At 36.8% G+C, this 24,035-nt stretch overlaps 2 protein-coding genes across 2 annotated transcripts; one reads left to right on the top strand and one right to left on the bottom strand.

Moving 5' to 3' along the window:
• The first annotated feature begins 1,379 nt into the window (after positions 1-1,379).
• Positions 1,380-3,684, top strand: LOC141330849 (serine/threonine-protein kinase pim-2-like). The gene is made up of 8 exons (XM_073835620.1): positions 1,380-1,577; positions 1,827-1,920; positions 2,205-2,299; positions 2,419-2,469; positions 2,578-2,956; positions 3,058-3,234; positions 3,365-3,453; positions 3,580-3,684. The coding sequence occupies exons 1-8, from the start codon at positions 1,380-1,382 to the stop codon at positions 3,682-3,684; spliced, it is 1,188 nt and encodes a 395-aa protein (XP_073691721.1).
• Positions 3,685-20,021: 16,337 nt separating this feature from the next.
• LOC141330846 (serine/threonine-protein kinase pim-2-like) lies at positions 20,022-22,320 on the bottom strand. The gene is made up of 7 exons (XM_073835614.1): positions 21,798-22,320; positions 21,419-21,513; positions 21,249-21,299; positions 20,750-21,128; positions 20,472-20,648; positions 20,253-20,341; positions 20,022-20,126 (listed from the first exon to the last, which is right to left on the bottom strand). Exons 1-7 carry the CDS (start codon positions 22,318-22,320, stop codon positions 20,022-20,024), a joined length of 1,419 nt encoding a protein of 472 aa, XP_073691715.1.
• Positions 22,321-24,035: the final 1,715 nt, after the last annotated feature.

The following is a 24,035-nucleotide window of genomic DNA, read 5'->3' as shown; positions in this document are numbered from 1 at the left end:
CCTAAGACACGAAATGATCGGTTTTTGCGAGAAACTGAACCGTATTTATATCATTTTTTACCTTTGATACAAAGCAATATCCATCTGTCCTGAGCGCGAGCTTTTCATCGTGCACGCGCTCTGGCGTAGTATACGCAAACACCGGAAGGGGAAATCGCTGAAAAGTCAACAGTCCCGGATGTTTTCGCGCAAGCAAGCATAATCTTTAATCTTTAAACTGGTTTGAATCATGATAAGCACAAATAATTACAATTTTGAGCTGCTATACCCACAATCTCTGTGCGCTGTGAAAAATGAGTGTCTTATACTCGCTATAGATCGCTTCCGGTGTTTGCGTATACTACGCCATAGCGCGTTCACATGTAACGCCGATGCTGAGCTCGCACTCAGGACAGATGGATATTGCTGTGCATGAAAGGTAAAAAAATGATATATAAATACTGTTCAGTTTCTCGCAAAAACCGATCATTTCTTGTCTTAGGACATATGTATCCTCACGAGCCGCAGGGTTTAATTTGGATTTGTCTGTGCATGTTTTTTTTTTTTTTTACTTTCAAATGTTTAGTGCCCATTCACTGCCATTAAATTACTGACAAACTGCAACAGTAATATAAAAATATTCGTTTGTCACCTACATCTTGGATGCCCTGAGGGTTAGCAGATAAAAATCTAATTTTGGGTGAACTAAGTTATCCCTTTAAATGTATTCATTTACGTTAAAAACGTTTATTGTATCTATTTACCTACTTTTTCTTAATTTAATATCTTTTGCACGCGAAATGGAGGTTTAACGACTTCAGACTCCACCGGACTGTAATCCAAATCTGAACATATTACGCGTTTAATAGACTCCCTCTACTGGAGAAACTAACAACATGACAAATACTGACAGCTAAATAAATAAAGACATGTTGACCAGAGATTTGTGTTGTCAGATAGCCCAAAAAAGTATTTAGATATAAACCACATAAATTACCAAACTAAAAATTATATGCTTCATAAATCTTTTATACCAAATATATTTACTAAATTTAGATATATATAAATAATGAAATAATGTTTTTGCTTTAAATTCTATGGGTCTACATATACATTATAAATATATTTAAATAAAAAATTAATGCATTTTATTGGATTTTTTTATCATGTTTTATTGATATTGGACTGAACGGGAATCATCAAAGTTTAGCGACGCTCAAAACCTTATGACGGAATGTGCGCTGGTTTCTATGGCAATGCCGTTGCGTTGTTATGCCAACGCTTTAAACAACAATTACGGTACAGATACGATACAGTTTGCAATACAGATGTTGTCTTACGATTTGACATCCTGACATTGTTTGTGGGTTTATTGTAGAGGTCAGTGAGTTTTCACAACGATGGGACAGCGAGGAACAAAAGTCAGTCCGATGACAGTTGACGAGGTGTACGAACCACATCTTAGTACACCCCCAAAACCCAGCACCAACATGGCGGTTCAACATCCTCATCCCCGCGATGAGACCCCTGTTGGTGCTGGAGGAGGAGGAGAAGAGGAAGGAGGAGGAGTAGGAGAGGAGGGAGGAGAAGTAGGAGAGGTAGTAGATAAGGAGAAGGAGAGGAAAGAGGAGGAGGAGAGGAAGGAGGAGAAGGAGAGGAAAGAGGAGGAGGAGAGGAAAGAGGAGGAGGAAAGGAAGGAGGAGAAGGAGGAGGAGAGGAAAGAGGAGGAGGAGAGGAAGGAGGAGAAGGAGGAGGAGAGGAAAGACGCAGAGAGAGTTGAGGAGAAAAGAAAGAGTAGGAAGTGGTGGCAGAGGCTTCACTCTTTCTTTCGAGCTGCCAAAAAACAGCCTCCAGAGAGCAGCTCAGGTCAGGGAGAGGTGGAGCAGCAGCAGGATGAGGGAGAGAAGAGGAAGGTGGCAGAGGCTGGAAGAAGTAGTGATGGTAAATCACACAACCATGTTATGAGAATGTGTTTTGTTTCTCTAAACTCTAAAAATTAATATGATCAAACACGATATCAAAATGTACATCAGCACCAACATCCACTTCAAGGCCATGATTAGATCTGTATTCCATGACATGTTAACATTACTGTTTTATGTCTATATGTACTAATGTGTTCAAATATTCATCCAGTCATTAAAATGTATAATTACATAAAAATTACTTTTATTGTGAATACTGCCTGACACATCACAATTCCATGTTATTTTATTTTTTAATAGACTACATCTTTAGCCGCTACACCGTTGGCGATCAGCTGGGGAAAGGTGGATTCGGTGTGGTGTACGAAGGGAGACGTTTGTATGATGATCGTAAAGTAAGTAAATATAAATAACACATTAACAAGCCAGCAAATATTTGTTCTGTCTTATCCTCATCCTATACTCTTAGCCCTCTTTGCTTTTCATAAATTAAGTTTTTGGTTTTGGTCTTCAGGTGGCTTTGAAATACGTCTCGAAGACAAAGAGCACAGCATGTATTTTCATTGTAAGTACATTGCACTATATAAACAATATACAACATCTTATATTAACATTAACACAAGTCCCTATTTGAGAATCTCATGTTACTATCATAAAAACTCAATTCCTCCAGCCCGATCATCCAAACCCCCTTCCAAAAGAAATCGCCCTCACCATCCTGGCTAATAGAGGTCCCAGTGTGCCAGAAATCATCCGGCTGCTGGACTGGACTGACCACCCTGACCACTTCGTCCTGATCCTCGAATGTCCCTCTCCCTGTGAGAATCTGCTTCAGTTCATCAGGCGTCACGGTAGAAGCCTCAGCGAAAGAACAACAAGGCAGATCATGTGGCAGGCGGCTCACGCTGCAAACATCTGCTGCCTCCGCGGAGTGCTCCACCGTGACATCAAACTGGAGAACCTCCTGATCAACAGGGAGACATTCAGAGTCAAGCTGATCGACTTCGGATGCGGGGACATTCTGAGGAGCTCATCGTACAAGTCATACTGTGGTATGTGTGATATAATTAGTTTCTTCTATTCTAACTGATACAGATCACTCCTCCTGTGTTAAAGCAAACTTACACATTATACAATCTCCACTCTCCTCTAGGCACAGCAGCGTACGCCCCTCCAGAGTACCACCGCAGGAGGAAGTACTACGGCAAGCCAGCGACGGTCTGGTCACTAGGGGTTGTGATGTTCGCATTGTTGTGTGGACGTTTCCCCTGTGACTACGACCTGTTCCTGCTGCAGAACAAGCGCTGCTCCAAACCCGGCCTGTCGAAAGGTGAGATCTTCATCACAAAAAAAGAACTACTTCAGAAACACACAAAACATCTTACAGCTTAGAATAAGAGTCAGATAGAGCAGATGCGAAGTGTAAGGTTATCAAACGTCCTTCCCGTCTTCCTGCACAGAATGCTGTCGCCTCCTCAGGGCTCTCCTCCGTGAGAATCCGAGTCGGCGTATTGACCTGGGGAAAATCTTGTCCCACAACTGGTTTAAGGTAGTGAACCTGAGATCAGCTAAAAACAAATTCTCTTAGGAAGAAACCAAAAGGTCAAAACCTGTTGTTTTTTCTGTGGTTTCAGGTCGTCTTATAAGACCACTCCAGTTGGTGTCTCTCATGCAGCTTTGCGTCTTGCGGGCTGCAGTGGGAGACGCTTCCATCCCTCCTCTCGCTTTTGCGTCTTGCGGGGTGAGCAGGCCTCGTGTAGCGTCTTGCGCCTTGGCTTGAGGAAGCAGTATTAGCGTCTGGCGGTGCTGCTTCCAGAGGGATGTGTTGTGTATATATTGTACATACTTCTTTTGGTTGCCCCTTTTTGTTTGTCCCATCATGGCCACTGCATTCTTGAGGTTTCTGCCACAGCTGTCCAAATGCCAGAGCTCTCTGCCTTCACCTCACAATGACACAGCTCCACTGCCAGCTGAGAGTTTCTTGTCATGGCTCCCTAGACAAGCTCAAAGCGTTCTGTTACCGTTCAGCTAAAGATCCGCTGATCCGTGTTTATCCGCTTAATTAGTAATTTGGTAGTTTGTTTTCGTATTTCTTACGGTAATGATTTGCTCTCGGGCTTCTAAAAGATGCTAACAACAAAATATCCATGTTAGAATTAGAATGTCTAATCAAATTATTATACCTGATTAGATTTAATATAAATAACACAAAATGTGCTGTCATTGGCACACTTTGTAGACAAAACAATGCCTTCACAAAAAAGAAAAAATAGGTGTATTTCCCGTAATAATAACTTGTCATGATACTAGTAATCTATAACACATCATAGTTATAATATTTTATTAAAATATATTAACAGTAGGCTTATAAATAGTTTAGAAAATAATATAAATGTTCTAAATTACTTGTTTATTAGTATATAATATAGATTTATGCTGTAAAATATTAAATGAGTGTAAGATGCTCCATCTGGGTGTAAAATGGCCATCTGACTGAATCTGATTCAAATGTGAAATACATAACTTAAAAACTAATTTAATAATTTACTTTTACAAACAGTCATATTTATCTTCATAAAGTTAACATTAACAACATAAAACCAAAAAAATGAAAATGTTTAATTGTTTACATTTCTGAAACAATATGTTGAACACTAAAGTTGTAACCTTCCAAAAAAAAGACTAAACAGAGAGTTTGTTGGCCATTAGCGAATATAGGTGGAGAGATATATCTGATTATAATGTAATGAAACGCATTTTCTGGTTTTACTAGAGAAGGATTTGGTGCACTTGTACACTGTCCCTATCAAATGAAGTACACATAATATGTATATGATCAACTAAACCAGTAATATTACATTAAACACCAGTTTAGAATTTAGAGATTTAACTCGTTAAAAAACAGTAAGTAACTGTCAGCACGGTTGCCATCAAGTTACTGTTAAATTAACAGTGTCTTACTGTTGTTGAAATTTACAGTATGTTACTGTTTTTGGAAATACAGCATAAAGCTGTTATTTTCTACATTAACAGTTAATTGCGGTCAAAAAGCATTAAGTTAATTAATGTTTATTTGCACATTTTTACTATAAACTACAAATATGCCATTATATTTAGAAAAGGACAGCTAAAAAAAAATATTTTTCTAGATATTTCTTTGATTTTATGAATTGCCTTTTACGCCTTGCTATAAAAACATGTTTTAATACAATGTACAAATATAGCCTTTGAAACATTAAAACATTTAACACAATGCAGTGTAACTTCAAAATATGCTTTATCACACCTTCGAAAAATAAACAAAACATTTCGACTGCAGCTCAAATGTTTAGGATCAGTTAGATTTTTGATGTTTTTAAAAAAGTATCTTATGTTCATCAAAGTTCCATTTATTTGATCAAAAATACAGAAAAAAGTAATATTACAAAATATTATTGCAATTCAAAACAATAGTTTTTTCATTTTAATATACTTTAAAATAATATTTATAGATGTGTTCAAAATAATAGCAGTGTGTCTAATAAAGTGAGTAAAGCTCAAAATCGTTATAATAACTTTTATTTCAGTACACACAAATACATTGGGAACACTGTAAATTCTGTTCTAAATCAAAACATGAAGAAAGAATGATCAAATTTGTCAATACTTTACTGAAATTGCAGAAAAATAAATATTAAGCTGTTCACAAAAATACCAGTGTCTGTATTTTTCTTTACAAAGTCAAACATTTACTGTATAAAATGATAGCTTTCTTGTGAAACTCTGAGTTTTTGGTTTCAGAACAGCTGAACTAAGTTAGTTTAATCTACTCTGAGTAGGTTGACTCTGAGTTTAGTGCTTGCACCATGACTATGAAAAGCCCTGATCAATAGAGCTCCGAAATTATGATTCACCATGGCAACAGCTCCCGCCAAAACGACCTCTGCATACTTCGAGCCAATGCTTAACTTTAATTCTTAATAATTATTAAGAATATAATAATTTAATTATTAATAATTAGAATATCAAAGGTAAAAACTGACAGAACAATAAGTTAATGAACTATTCATTTTCATGGTATCCCACTGGCAAAAAAATAAAATAAAATAAAAAAATAAGAAGAATGAAACAGCTAAACATGAAGTATAAAAACATAATTCAACCAGGTAAAGCTTTAAGCATAAAGGGTTGATGGGTGTAGGCTACATGACTTTTCTAATATTTGACATTAAAATATAATTCTGTGTCTATTTCAGTTTGCAGCAGCTTTTTCCACATAGTCTAATGCTCTTTTCACATAATTAAATGTTCTCTAATCCAAACAGTTGCATTTCTTAATTAGATTAATGAAATGAACATTTGACGCCTACTCAGCCAACAGCAAGAAGGCTCAGATGAAGAGGAGATGGAAGTACTGGAAGAATGTTAAAATCCAACATGAAAAAGAATAAAAGTTGCATTTGTGCATTTAGGGAAAAAAAGATGGCTGTGGTGGTGGTTTTATATAAATATATATATATATTATATAATATATAATTTATATATATATATATAATTTATGTTATGTCTGTTATATATATATAATTTATTTTATTTTATTTATTTATTTTTTTGGCACTTTGACAGTGTCTGCATTATGAAAATATCTGCAATAAATTAATGCCCCTAAAAAATGCTTTTCTTACTTAGTATTATTGTCTTGTTGTTCCAATTTAAAAAAATCTAAAGATTCTTAAATCAAGATACAAATATCTTTCTTTTTTCTGTCAAAAAGGTTTTTGAGGAATTCCAGGATTTTTCTCCATATTTCGATGGGAGCTAACAGGCCAAATTTCAGTTTCAATGCAGCTTCAAAGGACTCTACATGATCCCAGCCCAGGAATAAGGGTCACTGGAAACTTGTAAAGCCCTTTGAAAGCTGTACTGAAACTGAAATTTGAACCTTCAACCCATTGGCTCTCATTGAAGTCCACTATATGGAGAAAAATCCTGGAATGTTTTCCTCAAAAACTTTAATTTGTTTTTGACTTGAAGAAAGAAAGACATGAACATCTTGGATTACATGGGGGTGAGTGAATTATCAGGAAATATTTTCTCTGGACGTGAAGTTGTCTTATATACTTAATTAAACATTTTGATTAAACTGTTCCATGTTCTTCATCATCACAGTATTTTAAATGTAATTGTGCTGTATTTCTTAAAAAGAAAAGAGCTTAAATGTAAAATGTAAATTTAATATGGCGTTTGTGCAGACTTTGTATTTTGTCTTTTAAATAAAACTGTTTATTTTTCACCTTGAGCATGCTTTGACACTTTATTGAAGGTTTTTTTTATTGTAATGATTTGTAAATTAACAGTGTTTCTCTGTAGAACATTTAGTGCTTTCATTGTAATAATCTAGGTAAAATCTGTCAAATAAGGGTTTTACACTGCAAAAAAAAAAAAACGGTTAAACGACTGGCAGCTACGGCTGCCAAACAAAAACCATAAAATTAAAGTAATATATCCTAATTGAAACAAGGAAAAAATCTGTAAAATAATGTTTTTTTTTTCTTTCTGTAAAACCTTTTATGAAAATCTCTGTAAAATTACTGTTTTTGCACTTTATTTCAATAATTTTATTTTTTTAAAAGGTGTTTATTTAATCTTCGTAAGTGTATTTTTCTTATTTTGCATATTATCTGCCAATTGGGTAAGAAAAATAATCTTGTTTCCATTTACATTAAGATTATTTTTCTTGTTTTAAGTAAAATGCACTAAATTTACATTCCAAAACACTCACTAAGAAAAGCATTTTTGAAGCATAAATGAATGAATGATGTATTTAAACATCACTTACACTTTAAAAAGGGGGAGGAGACCGAAAGAAACTCTGGGTTTACCGAAGAAAACCTGCTCCTGACCAGGTTTGATTCACAGAGTAAGTTACCAAGGAAACTGACTCTGAGTATAAATTACCTCTCTTTCAGAAACAGGCTTGACTTACCCAAGTTTCTCAGGTTTGTTAAACCTCCCATTCTGAAACGGAAAACCCAGAGTTTCCCTTATTTCAGGGTTGACATACGTTTTCACTTAACCTGTTTTCTGAAACGGGCCCCTCGTTAGTGATGGTGGACTGTTATTATTTTGAACACAACTGTATGTCTGTGATGCAAAGCTGAATTTTCATCAGTCATTACTCCAGTTTTCAGTGTCACATTTTCCTTCAGAAATCATTCTAACATACTAATGTATTACTTTTATTATCAATGTTGGAAACAGTTGTGCTGCTTAATATTTTTTTGGAACCTGTGCTACTTTTTTCAAGATTCTTTGATGAATAAAATGTTAAAAAGAACAGCATTTATTCAAAATAGAATTCTTTTATAACAGTGTAAGTCTTTACTAACACCTTTTTATTAATTTACTACGCCCTTACTGAATACAAGTATTAATTTTTTCAAAGAGAGAAAGACAGAAAATTACTGACCCCAAACTTTGAAAGAGGTGTTTATTATTTAAATCAATGTACAATGTACTTTTTAATGTTTTATATATCAAAGACTCACATACATATCACAGGTTTCAAAAATAAATTAAGCATATTAGAATGATTTCTGAAGGATCATGTGACACTGACACTGAGTAATGATAGCTTTGCATCACAGGAATACATTATATTTAAAAGCATATTAAAACCACTATTTTTACAATAATATTTTTTTTCTGTATTTTGTATCAAATAAATGCAGTCTTGATGAGTAGAAAAGTCTCCTTTAAAAAGCATTAAAAACCTTACTGATCCAAACCTGTGGGTGACCTTGCCCATCCGCTTTGATAGGACTTGTCCACCCTTGGTGCCCTTTTCAGAATTTATACCAATGATGCGCCTGAAAAACAAATGCATACATTCAGAATTAGTGTTGGTAAAAGTTTATATATTGAGAATGTGAAGATAAAGCATCTAACCTCTGAATGAATTCCAACATGCATGCAGCCTCAGCTTGGTACTCCACATTGCAATTGTATTAAGTCAGCAACAGCAGCAACCCCAGACAGAAAACTTGGCTGGGTGCAACCACAGATTATTTGCCCTTCAAAAATGATCATTCAGTCTCCTGGATTTTGACCTAAAACATTCCAAAGCGAGTCACATAATACATACATTTTCTATTGCCAGATTGCAAAAAATGCAAGATAAACTGAAATCATTTTACCTATTAACAGAGCCCTGTTCTTTTAACATAACAAATGCAATTCAAAATGTTGATTGTGGACAGGTCTGGACGGACACTGAAGTCAACACGTGTATATACTGTACTGTGTATTGTGAAATTGTTGCAGCAATTTTTACGATTTAATTAACTCAATGTTTTTGCTCAGTATAATTGAAGGGTAAACAAAAAAGGCCAATTTAGTAATTAATTAGTCATCCTCACCTTCAAAGAGTTTTCATTTTCAAAATACAAATAAAGTCATCATTTCTGTTCATCCATTAAAAGTCTAGTAAAATCGACCTCATTGGTTAAATTATTTACAATGGACAGTCTTTGGGCATGAACAAAATCTCAACAATAACAAAATAAATTTTGTCATTAGCCTACTGTACTGGACAAAGTAACATTACAATAGAAAACAACCACAATACAAGTTTGAACAGGAATTATTCTTACTGAGTATTCTGTCACATAACTTATTCTATCAAATTTGGATCAAAACAATCCTCTCAGACAATAAATAAAAAGATAGCAAGCTAAAATTAACAGACGAGATTATGATATTTATGACATGAATCTGACTTCATTGCTACAGTGTTTAAAAGCTTACTTACTTTGCAGAAGAGTTTATAGTATATCATCTTTGAAAGAACGCACCTTGTAATTGTGGAATATCTGAATCAGAAATCCAGCTCCACTCTAACTTGGGACGTTGACCGGTTTATCACTGAAATGGACGGATAAAACAGTTACAATAAATGCTTGAATGGATAAATGCTTTATGCTTTAATGTAACAACCATCAACCATCTGTTATGATAACATTTTTGTTTTTAAAGTAAATGGCTGCCTTCCAATCCCCCCATGCTTTTCTCCATTTTCACAGTCTGGCAGAAATGATGGTTGGTTCCAAAATACATGATCAAATCACAGTAAAAGTGTAGAGTTGCCAAGAGACAGGGGGTGGGTCAACTTACCCACTGGCTCAATTTACCCCACTCTCCCCTAATTCCATTGAAGATGAGGCAGAAGCAGGATCAGAGAGTGAGGGAGAGCACACACTCATCAAAACATCTAACTAATAAAGTCTGAAATTATTACAGAGTGTGCTGTCTTCTCTTTTAATTGTATTTCTGTAACAACTGGATCATTTGTATTAACAAGCAAATATCCAACTGTCCTGAGTGCGCGCTCTGGCGTACTATACGCAGACGCCGGAAGGGAAAAATCGGTGAAGAGTCTACAGTCCCGGATGTGTTCACGCCAGAGATGCTCACAAGTCCCTGAGCTAGAGTCCAAGTCAAGTCTCAAGTCTCTTTATTATATTAAGTCTCTGGTTATAATAAGTGTTGCATCACGTACAGCGACCCATCCAACACTGCATAGCTATATATAAGGAATTCAAAGCATGTAATATGTTATTATTACTCCTTTATCTATTAGCATACCGTATCCGCTTTGATTTTGGTATAAGTATAAACAGGCTATTTCAACATGACAAAAACACCAAAAATGCTTTACTTTTAAGTTAATATCTGTATTTTGCCTTCTAGCATGAACACACAGCACAGTACAGATCAAAAATTTAGAAAGCACCATTTAGTATGTTTTTTAAGCCGTTTGGTTTATGAGGACACAGATGTCCCCATAAGCCATGTTTACGTTGTAATAGCCTACCCTTTCACTGTTAAGGCTGGACCAGAATATTTGATTATTCGAATATTCGTTCGGTAGGTTGACATTCGATTTTAAAATTTAAGATTTGAATATTCTTTTTTTTTTCATACACCTTTAATCCCCGCGAAACGGTTCTCATTCGCGCTTAAATATGAATGAAGAAGATCAGACTGCTGCGCCACTAACAGACAGCAAAAATAAAATAGATTGAGCAATATTTGGGAGACACTAGCCTACTAAATTACAGTCAGGCCCACTTACATGGTGGAAGCAAAACAAAGGCTGTGACTGTCCCAATACCGCGCAACCTAAAGTGCCTTCAACGCAGCTGTAAGTTCCGCGTTCAAATGCACTCAATAGGCTAAAGCTGACCGCAAAGCCCCAGCAAAAATAATTACCATGAATGTGTCTGGGGAAAAGTAAGGAGATATTCGAATTATTTATTAATTAACTATGTGTCGCAAAGGTGAAGTTGATGATTCTGACTCGTCATCTGCTCATCGGACGCAATGAATGCCTAAATGTGTCTTTATGGATTAGGCCTATAGCTAATGAAAGAGTTTTGTTTTCGATTTGAATTATTTAAAATTATTTATTTACAGCTCTGGATGATATACTACTCCTACCTTAATGAGCCACAATGAAGTTTCGCATTGCACCGGCGCCTCCATGTCCTGCAAAGCCAGCTTCAGCTTTCACTCTTCGTGCAAACGATTGGATATGCGCCTAATAGCACACATTTATCTAGTTTAAACGATAAAACTAATATTGTGATATGCTTTAAGTTTTTAATATCTATGGATTTTAATTGAAATTGTGATGACTTAAGAGAGCTAAATTGATCTGTCTGTCGCTGGCCGCTTGGTGGTTAGCCTACTTTAAAAAAACAAACAAACTTGAATTTCACAAACAAAACGTGTTCCAAATATATTTCTAAATTTAGAATATATTTTCTAAATTTACTTCATAAACTAAATAAACGAAAATAAATGTAATCACGTTGCTATTAAAAACAGCAGCTGTGTAATGGGAAAGAGAAAGAAAAAAGTTTATTCTGATGAGCTCTCAGACTTAGCCGCTTTTCCACTATCGGGCCGAACCGTTCTCAATGCTTAACCGTTCTGTTCCGTGCCGATCCGGGTCAGTCAGCACGGATATGGTTTGATTTTCCACTGTGGTGCAGATAACGGAACTCTTTGGAATGTAAATACAAATGCGTCAAATCGTTGCCTTGGTAACGCAAGAGTAGACAGCCCCGCTTCTACTGTTATAGACCTTTCTCACAACTTCCGTATTTTGCACCGGAAATACGTAATTGCTGTGTAAACCTATTTCCGCCCCGGTATGCCGGTAACCAGTTAAACAACGTGAAAAACGCTTAACGTGGCTTAATGTATGTAAAAAACGACCAGGAAACCCCAAGTTTCTGTCAAACCTTACGTGGAACAAACATTAACTACTATCAAAAGAACGACCCCTTATTCCACAGATAAAGTGTATAATTTCACGTTAAGCGTTTTCTCCCCCATAGAAGCCCATTATAAGGAAACAGCTTAACGTGGTTTACGTACCTCAACAGCGACCAGGGAAAACCAAACTTATGTTAAATTTTACTTATAATAAATACTTGCTGCTGTCAAAAAACGACCTCTTATTCAGCATATAAAGTGATCGCCCCCCATAGAAGTCCATTATAACAAACTATGTTAAGCTTTTTCCTTAATGGAGTTCTATAGGGAGAAAAGCGTGATATTATTCACTTTATATTATTCACTTTATATGCTGAATACGAGCTCATTCTTTTGACAGCAGAAAGTGTTTATTATAAGTAAAATTTTAAGCCACGTTAAGCTTTTTTTTTTTTTTTGTATAATGGACTTCTATGGGGGGCGATCACAATATGCTGAATGAGAGCTTGTTCTTTTGAGAACAGAAAGTGTTTATTATAAGTGAAATTCAACAGAAGTTTGGTCTTCCCTGGTCGCTGTTAAAGTAAGTTAAACCAAGCTGTTTCCTTATAATGGGCTTCTATGGGGGAGAAAACGCTTAACGTGATATTATGCACTTTATCTGTGGAATAAGGGCTCGTTCTTAAATATAAATGGCTGAGACACTTTGGTCTGTGGATGAAACATTTGCTCTAATATTGATATTTGGACAGAAAGAAAAATTCAACAACAGCTGGAGGGTGCAAAGAGAAACGAAAAGTTTTTAAAATTATAGCGCAGTGTCTTGCAGAGAAGGGCGTTAAGAAAAGTTAAAAACAGTGCCGGGAAAAAATAAAAAACTCAAACATACATATCGCGTCCAAAAGGACAATAGACCTTTTTCACAGAAACCGGAAATACGCAATCGCAGGGTATGCAGACTTCCTGTGTAATGTCAACACATCAGAAAGCCAGGTAATTAAAAATTAAAATGGAGAGAGTCTACACAACTTCCCTCGCTGGTTTGCCAAAGATAACTTTTGCCGACCTGATAAGAGTCGTGTAGGAAAACTCCGTCACAAATAGGAACAAATTAGATAAAGGATATACATTTCTCCACTAAGAGTTTATCCGGGACGTTCTTAAACGCTTAACGTACGTAAAAAACGACCAGGAAACCCCAAATTTCTGTCATACCTTACTTGGAACAAACACTAACTATAGTTAGTGTTTGTTCCAAGTAAGGTATGACAGAAATGATTCTACCACACTGTAGAGTTAATTTAAAAAAATCTTTTTCAATTAAAACACTTGGGTTAGGTTTCCCATTTAAACAATTGCATTGTGTTAAACTGATTTGAAACAGTTTCGTTTTGGTTCAACTCAATATTTTCATTTTGAAAGAACGTATTTCAATTAAGTAGAGTTGAGAGTAGATAAATTATTTTACTTGTGTAACTAGGAAGTGGATTCCCCCTTCCCATCATGCTTTGCACACGGCTGGATAAGGAGAGTAAATGTTGAAATAAAATGTTATTTTATGCATTTTTTTAATAAAATGATAAAATTGGGAGACTTGTTAATGTTTAATGTTCTTTTATGTTTGTATTTAAAACAGTTTCTGGTATGGTAGTGTTTTTGGGGGTTACCATTGTGGTGAATGCATAGAGCATGTGCTTGGGTTGAGGACCTGATAACATAAGTTAAAGTTGTTTTAATAATAAAATAAACAACTACTTTGGGCATGCCATGGATGTAACAAAGCCATCTTATGGCTAATGCCTAATAAGTTGGTTAATGCCTAAAGTTAAGTAAATCCAATGTATCATTTTTTGAGTGTAGAAGAATTTCTGCCTAGTTATTTGTTTTCCAGTTAAATGTTTTAGATTGAGTTCAACAAGCATAAAATAATTACTTCATAAACGTATCAATTTCATTGAAACTATATTTGATCAAATTGAGTTGGCCCAACTCAATTACATTTTATTGCATGAATTTGTTTTTTATGAGTTGGGGTCACACATATTTATTGGATGGAAATCCTGCCCTCAATTAAATTGAGTTCATCCAATGACTTATTTTTTTGAGTGTATTTACCGTATCTGCTTACTGCGCATCCGCTTAGCCATAGACAGAGCCATAGAGAAACTGGTAGCCAGGCAACAGCGTGGCGACGTCATGCACACGCATTTTACCAGCCCGGTTCGGCACGAGAATTCCGGGCCGAGAACGGTTTGTAATCGTTCCGTGCCGTACCAGGCTCAGGTGGAAACACAACTGGAACTGTACCCGACCGTTCTAAGAACGGTTCGGCCCGATAGTGGAAAAGCGACTATTATTGTCCGGGCGAGGTTTAAGGAATTTTTGCAACGAATGTTTATTTAATAGCCTATTTAACATTCTTATTTAGGCTACTTTTTTATTTAAATGTATTATTTATTTTAGCGTTTTGTAGGCTGCTTGTTCACTGACGGAAGTGCTCAAATAGGCTAAACAAGCACGTTTGTTAATAACGTTTGAGCCTAATTTATTATTGTTTCGAAATAATAGATATTGTAGCCTACATATAGGCCTATATGCACAAACGTTATCTATAAATAATTTAGGTATAAATATTATTATTCTGCTTCTTCTGTTTGAGCCGTCTTGTTTGAAGTTTTTAAATCCAAATGATGAATGGCAATGCAGTTGACGTGTGTTTGTTGTCCTCATGTGTGGCAGCCGCGCCTTAAAGGAACCGTATGTAAGAAATTTATGTAAGAAATTTATGTCAGTTAATCATAAAATGGCCCTGACATGTCACTAGACAATAAGAAATCATGTTCATTTCAAATACTTATATCACTGACAACAGTGGTCCGGCCAGGATATTGTCATTTAAAAGTGAAAGTTGCAGCCCACGACTGATGTTATTGTTGTCATTTTGTGTTTTGGTCTGAGGCTCCACCCTCCAGCTATCTACCAATCACGAAGTCATTAGAGTTTTCTGGGTTGCCAGCTCTGTTACAGCTGCAGCTATAGGAACGTGTCAGATAAAACATAACGTTACGAAACCTAAAGACCTCGTTATGAATCCGAAATACGTCGTGACAAAGTCCGAAATAAAACAAGGATTTGTATAGGAGATGCCTTTGAAAGATGGAGACGGCTGAAAACGGAGAAGGATTTGAAGACAGACGCCAACGTTGCTGATTTTCTCCTGGACAGGTAAGATTCATCTATGTTTGGCTAACTTGTGAGTTTAAAATATTCTATCTAACCCCAAAGAGTGAGTTTTTTTAGGCGACCGTTATTTTAGAATGTTTCGCATTACTGTTTCCATGGCGACGCGTCATGTGACACACCACAGCCACAACAGCACTGTAAGACACATGGATCGCTTTTATTTCTTTTTTCCATTTTTATTATTAATATTCACAAGCATGCTCTCTATATTATGAAATATCTGATATTCCGAATTCGAAATATGTGCAAGTAAATGTATTTAAAAGTTCAAACACTCTTATAATGGCCGCGTTAGTTGATCTATAAAGGATGATGGGCGCCGCCATGTTTGTTCGAGCTGAATCCGAGCTGTGGGATTAACAACACACAAATTCATCCTCTCCTCCCGGAAGACATTAAAGTAAGTCTCTGGTGAGCTGGGAGAAGAGGAGGGTGAACTTTATAGTTACCGACATAATCTGTATATGATATCAATAAAACATGTTGTCAGAATATATTTGTAGGATCATTATTACCGCTTCCATGGACATCAGTGTGTATTTTACAAACATTTACAAACATTTTATAAATGTATGGTTTTGAAAGGAAAGGAGGTGAAGTGAGGCCAAGTATGGAGACTACCCACACTAGGAATTTGTGCTCTGTCTGCATTTAACCCATCCAAGTGCACACACACAGTAGTGAACACACACACACACACACACACACACACACACCCAGAGCAGTGGGCAGCCATTGCTGTGGCGCCCGGGGAGCAGTTGGGGAATCGGTGCCTTGCTCAAGGGACTCACCTCATCACCTCAGTCGTGGCACCTCAGCACCTACAATCCCTGCCGGACCTGAGACTCGAACCTGCAACCTTTGGGTTATAAGTCCGACACTCTAACCATTAGGCCACGGCTGGCTTGCTAGTACTTATGTGTATTTAAATGTCTGAAACCTAAAATAAGCATTATGTGGTTGAAAACACTGAATAGTTGTGATAATATGACAAGCACTCAGCACGTCCGATCTGAATTCCAATGGCTCAGCGCCAGCCAACGAGCCAAAACCGATTTGAATTCAGCAGCTGATGATGTGATGCGGCAAACATTCGAATCACACCGGTGTGATCGTACGCTTCAAGGACCAGCTAATTTTTGATGCTGGTATTGTAACTGTTTTATCCGTCCATTTCAGTGATAAACCGGTCAACGTCCCAAGTTAGAGTGGAGCTGGATTTCTGATTCAGATATTCCACAATTACAAGCTGTGTTCTATCAAAGATGATATACTATAAACTCTTCTGTAAAGTAAGTAAGCTTTTAAACACTGTAGCAATGAAGTCAGATTCATGTCATAAATATCATAAATATCATAATCTCGCCTGCAAATTTTACACTTATTGTCTAATATACCTTCAATATAGACAAAAAAACACGGGTGTGATCGTACACACTAAAGGGTTAAGGAGAGGATGAACGGGGTCATGCATTGTGACATATTGGGCAAAAACCTCCTTCCCTCAGTCAGAGCATTAAAGATGGGTCGTGGCAATGACCCAAAGCACACAGCCAGGAAAACCAAAGAGTGGCTCCGTAAGAAGCATATCAAGGTTATGGAGTGGTCTAGCCAGTCTCCAGACCTAAATCCTATAGAAAATCTTTGGAGGGAGCTGAAACTCTGTGTTGCTCAGCGACAGCCCGAAACCTGACAGATCTAGAGAAGGTCTGTATGGAGGAGTGGGCCAAAATCCCTCCTGCAGTGATTGTTTTGATCCAAGTTTGATAGAATAAGTTATGTGACAGAATACTCAGTAAGAATAATTCCTGTTCAAACTTGTATTGTGGTTGTTTTCAATTGTAATGTTACTTTGTCCAGTACAGTAGGCTAATGACAAAACTTACTGGATCGAAGAATAGCCAAAATGGCAAAGACTCAGCCAGTGATCAGCTCCAGGGTGATCAAAGAAAGTCTTAATTGACCTGTGAGTACTGTAACAATTAGAAGACGCCTCTGCAAAGTCCCATTGTTGAAATAATGACAGGTGCTGAAGAGTTTACAATTTGCTGAAGAACACACTGACTGGCCTAAAGAGAAATGGCACAATATTTTGTGGACTAATGAAAGCAGGATTGTTCTTTTTGGGTTTAGGGGCCACAGACAGTTTGTCAGGTGACACCCAAACACTGAATTCAAGCCACAGTCCACGGTGAAGACAGTGAAGCATAGTGGCGCAAACATCATGAATTCTCATACTATGGTGCTGGGTCTATTTATCACATTCCAGGGATCGTGGATCAGTATGAGTACATTAAATTACTCAAAAAGATCATGTTGCTGAAGAGGAAATGCCCTTGAAATGGATGTTTCAACAGAACAACAAACACAAACACACCAGTAATGAGCAGCATCTTGGTTCCAGACCAACAAGATTAACGTTATGGAGTGGCTAGCCCAATCCTCAGACCTTAATACCATAGAAAACTTGTGGGGTGACATTGAAAATGCTGTTTCTGAGGCAAAACCAAGAAACACAGGGGAACTGTGGTGTGTAGTACAATTGTTCTGGGCTGGAATACCTGACTCTGTGCAACACACATGTGAACACACAGTTCTGGCTAGACAACTAAATATAAGTTCAGTGATTCACAAGAAAGCTATCATTTTATACAGTAAATGTTTGACTTTGTAAAGAAAAATACAGACACTGCTATTTTTGTGAACAGCTTAATATTTATTTTTCTGCAATTTCAGTAAAGTATTGACAAATTTGATCATTCTTTCTTCATGTTTTGATTTAGAACAGAATTTACAGTGTTCCCAATGCATTTGTGCGTATTGAAATAAAAGTTATTATAACGATTTTGAGCTTTACTCACTTTATTAGACACACTGCTATTATTTTGAACACAACTATAAATATTATTTTAAAGTATATTAAAATGAAAAAACTATTGTTTTGAATTGCAATAATATTTTGTAATATTACTTTTTTCTGTATTTTTGATCAAATAAATGGAACTTTGATGAACATACTGTAAGATACTTTTTAAAAACATTAAAAATCTAACTGATCCTAAACATTTGAGCTGCAGTCGAAATGTTTTGTTTATTTTTCGAAGGTGTGATAAAGCATATTTTGAAGTTACACTGCATTGTGTTAAATGTTTTAATGTTTCAAAGGCTATATTTGCACATTGTATTAAAACATGTTTTTATAGCAAGCGGTAAAAGGCAATTCATAAAATCAAAGAAATATCTAGAAAAATATTTTTTTTTTAGCTGTCCTTTTCTAAATATAATGGCATATTTGTAGTTTATAGTAAAAACGTGCAAATAAACATTAATTAACGTAATGCTTTTTGACCGCAATTAACTGTTAATGTAGAAAATAACAGCTTTATGCTATATTTCCAAAAACAGTAACATACTGTAAATTTCAACAACAGTAAGACACTGTTAATTTAACAGTAACTTGATGGCAACCGTGCTGACAGTTACTTACTATTTTTTAACGAGTTAAATCTCTAAATTCTAAACTGGTGTTTAATGTAATATTACTGGTTTAGTTGATCATATAGGCCTACATATTATGTGCAGTTCATTTGATAGGGACAGTGTACAAGTGCACCAAAACTTATCTAGTAAGAACCAGAAAATGCGTTTCATTACATTATAATCAGATATATCTCTCCACCTATATTCGCTAATGGCCAACAAACTCTCTGTTTAGTCTTTTTTTTTGGAAGGTTACAACTTTAGTGTTCAACATATTGTTTCAGAAATGTAAACGATTAAACATTTTCATTTTTTTGGTTTTATGTTGTTAATGTTAACTTTATGAAGATAAATATGACTGTTTGTAAAAGTAAATTATTAAATTAGTTTTTAAGTTATGTATTTCACATTTGAATCAGATTCAGTCAGATGGCCATTTTACACCCAGATGGTGCATCTTACACTCATTTAATATTTTACAGCATAAATCTATATTATATACTAATAAACAAGTAATTTAGAACATTTATATTATTTTCTAAACTATTTATAAGCCAACTGTTAATATATTTTAAAAACAATATTATAACTATGATGTGTTATAGATTACTAGTATCATGACAAGTGATTATTACGGGAAATACACCTATTTTTTCTTTTTTGTGAAGGCATTGTTTTGTCTACAAAGTGTGCCAACAAAAGCACATTTTGTGTTATTTATATTAAATCTAATCAGGTATAATAATTTGATTAGACATTCTAATTCTAACATGGATATTTTGTTGTTAGCATCTTTTAGAAGCCCGAGAGCAAATCATTACCGACAGAAATACAAAAACAAACTACCAAATTACTAATTAAGCGGATAAACACGGATCAGCGGATCTTTAGCTGAACGGTAACAGAACGCTTTGAGCTTGTCTAGGGAGCCATGACAAGAAACTCTCAGCTGGCAGTGGAGCTGTGTCATTGTGAGGTGAAGGCAGAGAGCTCTGGCATTTGGACAGCTGTGGCAGAAACCTCAAGAATGCAGTGGCCATGATGGGACAAACAAAAAGGGGCAACCAAAAGAAGTATGTACAATATATACACATCCCTCTGGAAGCAGCACCGCCAGACGCTAATACTGCTTCCTCAAGCCAAGGCGCAAGACGCTACACGAGGCCTGCTCACCCCGCAAGACGCAAAAGCGAGAGGAGGGATGGAAGCGTCTCCCACTGCAGCCCGCAAGACGCAAAGCTGCATGAGAGACACCAACTGGAGTGGTCTTATAAGACGACCTGAAACCACAGAAAAAACAACAGGTTTTGACCTTTTGGTTTCTTCCTAAGAGAATTTGTTTTTAGCTGATCTCAGGTTCACTACCTTAAACCAGTTGTGGGACAAGATTTTCCCCAGGTCAATACGCCGACTCGGATTCTCACGGAGGAGAGCCCTGAGGAGGCGACAGCATTCTGTGCAGGAAGACGGGAAGGACGTTTGATAACCTTACACTTCGCATCTGCTCTATCTGACTCTTATTCTAAGCTGTAAGATGTTTTGTGTGTTTCTGAAGTAGTTCTTTTTTTGTGATGAAGATCTCACCTTTCGACAGGCCGGGTTTGGAGCAGCGCTTGTTCTGCAGCAGGAACAGGTCGTAGTCACAGGGGAAACGTCCACACAACAATGCGAACATCACAACCCCTAGTGACCAGACCGTCGCTGGCTTGCCGTAGTACTTCCTCCTGCGGCGGTACTCTGGAGGGGCGTACGCTGCTGTGCCTAGAGGAGAGTGGAGATTGTATAATGTGTAAGTTTGCTTTAACACAGGAGGAGTGATCTGTATCAGTTAGAATAGAAGAAACTAATTATATCACACATACCACAGTATGACTTGTACGATGAGCTCCTCAGAATGTCCCCGCATCCGAAGTCGATCAGCTTGACTCTGAATGTCTCCCTGTTGATCAGGAGGTTCTCCAGTTTGATGTCACGGTGGAGCACTCCGCGGAGGCAGCAGATGTTTGCAGCGTGAGCCGCCTGCCACATGATCTGCCTTGTTGTTCTTTCGCTGAGGCTTCTACCGTGACGCCTGATGAACTGAAGCAGATTCTCACAGGGAGAGGGACATTCGAGGATCAGGACGAAGTGGTCAGGGTGGTCAGTCCAGTCCAGCAGCCGGATGATTTCTGGCACACTGGGACCTCTATTAGCCAGGATGGTGAGGGCGATTTCTTTTGGAAGGGGGTTTGGATGATCGGGCTGGAGGAATTGAGTTTTTATGATGGTAACATGAGGGCAGATTCTCAAATAGGGACTTGTCACTTGTGTTAATGTTAATATAAGATGTTGTATATTGTTTATATAGTGCAATGTACTTACAATGAAAATACATGCTGTGCTCTTTGTCTTCGAGACGTATTTCAAAGCCACCTGATGACCAAAACCAAAAACTTAATTTATGAAAAGCAAAGAGGGCTAAGAGTATAGGATGAGGATAAGACAGAACAAATATTTGCTGGCTTGTTAATGTGTTATTTATATTTACTTACTTTACGATCATCATACAAACGTCTCCCTTCGTACACCACACCGAATCCACCTTTCCCCAGCTGATCGCCAACGGTGTAGCGGCTGAAGATGTAGTCTATTAAAAAATAAAATAACATGGAATTGTGATGTGTCAGGCAGTATTCACAATAAAAGTAATTTTTATGTAATTATACATTTTAATGACTGGATGAATATTTGAACACATTAGTACATATAGACATAAAACAGTAATGTTAACATGTCATGGAATGCAGATCTAATCATGGCCTTGAAGTGGATGTTGGTGCTGATGTACATTTTGATATCGTGTTTGATCATATTAATTTTTAGAGTTTAGAGAAACAAAACACATTCTCATAACATGGTTGTGTGATTTACCATCACTACTTCTTCCAGCCCCTGCCACCGTCCTCTTCTCTCCCTCATCCTTCTGCTGCTCCACCTCTCCCTGACCTGAGCTGCTCTCTGGAGGCTGTTTTTTGGCAGCTCGAAAGAAAGAGTTAAGCCTCTGCCACCACTTCCTACTCTTTCTTTTCTCCTCAACTCTCTCTGCGTCTTTCCTCTCTTTCTCCTTCTCCTCCTTCCTCTCCTCCTCCTCTTTCCTCTCCTTTTCCTCCTTCCTCTCCTTCTCCTCTTTCCTCTCCTTCTCCTCCTCCTCTTTCCTCTTCTCCTCCTCTTTCCTCTCCTTCTCCTTATCTACTACCTCTCCTACTTCTCCTCCCTCCTCTCCTACTCCTCCTCCTTCCTCTTCTCCTCCTCCTCCAGCACCAACAGGGGTCTCATCGCGGGGATGAGGATGTTGAACCGCCATGTTGGTGCTGGGTTTTGGGGGTGTACTAAGATGTGGTTCGTACACCTCGTCAACTGTCATCGGACTGACTTTTGTTCCTCGCTGTCCCATCGTTGAAAACTCACTGACCTCTACAATAAACCCACAAACAATGTCAGGATGTCAAATCGTAAGACAACATCTGTATTGCAAACTGTATCGTATCTGTACCGTAATTGTTGTTTAAAGCGTTGGCATAACAACGCAACGGCATTGCCATAGAAACCAGCGCACATTCCGTCATAAGGTTTTGAGCGTCGCTAAACTTTGATGATTCCCGTTCAGTCCAATATCAATAAAACATGATGAAAAAATCCAATAAAATGCATTAATTTTTTATTTAAATATATTTATAATGTATATGTAGACCCATAGAATTTAAAGCAAAAACATTATTTCATTATTTATATATATCTAAATTTAGTAAATATATTTGGTATAAAAGATTTATGAAGCATATAATTTTTAGTTTGGTAATTTATGTGGTTTATATCTAAATACTTTTTTGGGCTATCTGACAACACAAATCTCTGGTCAACATGTCTTTATTTATTTAGCTGTCAGTATTTGTCATGTTGTTAGTTTCTCCAGTAGAGGGAGTCTATTAAACGCGTTATATGTTCAGATTTGGATTACAGTCCGGTGGAGTCTGAAGTCGTTAAACCTCCATTTCGCGTGCAAAAGATATTAAATTAAGAAAAAGTAAATAGATACAATAAACGTTTTTAACGTAAATGAATACATTTAAAGGGATAACTTAGTTCACCCAAAATTAGATTTTTATCTGCTAACCCTCAGGGCATCCAAGATGTAGGTGACAAACGAATATTTTAATATTACTGTTGCAGTTTGTCAGTAATTTAATGGCAGTGAATGGGCACTAAACATTTGAAAGTAAAAAAAAAACAAACAAAAAAACATGCACAGACAAATCCAAATTAAACCCTGCGGCTCGTGAGGATACATATGTCCTAAGACACGAAATGATCGGTTTTTGCGAGAAACTGAACAGTATTTATATATCATTTTTTTTACCTTTCATGCACAGCAATATCCATCTGTCCTGAGCGCGAGCTCAGCATCGGCGTTACATGTGAACGCGCCATAGATATCTATGTGAACGCGCTACGGCGTAGTATACGCAAACACCGGAAGCGATCTATAGCGAGTATAAGACACTTCCGGTGTTTGCGTATACTACGCCAGAGCGCGTGCACGATGAAAAGCTCCCGCTCAGGACAGATGGATATTGCTTTGTATCAAAGGTAAAAAATGATATAAATACGGTTAAGTTTCTCGCAAAAACCGATCATTTCGTGTCTTAGGACATCAGTGTATCCTCACAAGCCGCAGGGTTTAATTTGAATTTGTCTGTGCATGTTTTTTTTTTTTTTTACTTTCAAATGTTTAGTGCCCATTCACTGCCATTATATTACTGACAAACTGCCCTAGGGGTAAGCAGATAAACATCAAATTTTAATTTTTGGGTAAACTATCCTTTTAAATGTATTTATTTAGGTTAAAAACGTTTATTGTATCTATTTACCTACTTTTTCTTCATTTAATATTTTTGCACGCGAAATGGAGGTTTAACGACTTCAGATTCCACCGGACTGTAATCCAAATCTGAACATATTAACGTTACACGCTTAATAGACGAGAAACTAACAAAATTACAAATACTGACAGCTAAATAAATAAAGACATGTTGACCAGGGATTTGCGTTGTCATATAGCCCAAAAAGTATTTGGATATAAACCACAAAAATATATGCTCCATTAAAAAT

Source organism: Garra rufa, chromosome 3, assembly GCF_049309525.1.
Source record: "Garra rufa chromosome 3, GarRuf1.0, whole genome shotgun sequence".
NCBI lineage: Eukaryota > Metazoa > Chordata > Actinopteri > Cypriniformes > Cyprinidae > Garra > Garra rufa.
The sequence above is the reverse complement of the archived record's forward strand: the minus strand, read 5'-3'. Positions and strand labels throughout refer to the sequence as shown.

Bases quoted from the DNA above. Each gene is read 5' to 3' on its own strand.
- LOC141330849 (XM_073835620.1), top strand. From the start codon at position 1,380: ATGGGACAGCGAGGAACAAAAGTCAGTCCGATGACAGTTGACGAGGTG. The intron at 1,578-1,826 runs GTAGTAGATAAG...GCCAAAAAACAG, and splicing joins AGGGAGGAGAAGTAGGAGAG to CCTCCAGAGAGCAGCTCAGG. The intron at 1,921-2,204 runs GTAAATCACACA...ATTTTTTAATAG, and splicing joins GGCTGGAAGAAGTAGTGATG to ACTACATCTTTAGCCGCTAC.
- LOC141330846 (XM_073835614.1), bottom strand. From the start codon at position 22,320: ATGGGACAGCGAGGAACAAAAGTCAGTCCGATGACAGTTGACGAGGTG. The intron at 21,129-21,248 runs GTAAGTACATTG...CAATTCCTCCAG, and splicing joins GCACAGCATGTATTTTCATT to CCCGATCATCCAAACCCCCT. The intron at 20,649-20,749 runs GTATGTGTGATA...ACTCTCCTCTAG, and splicing joins ATCGTACAAGTCATACTGTG to GCACAGCAGCGTACGCCCCT.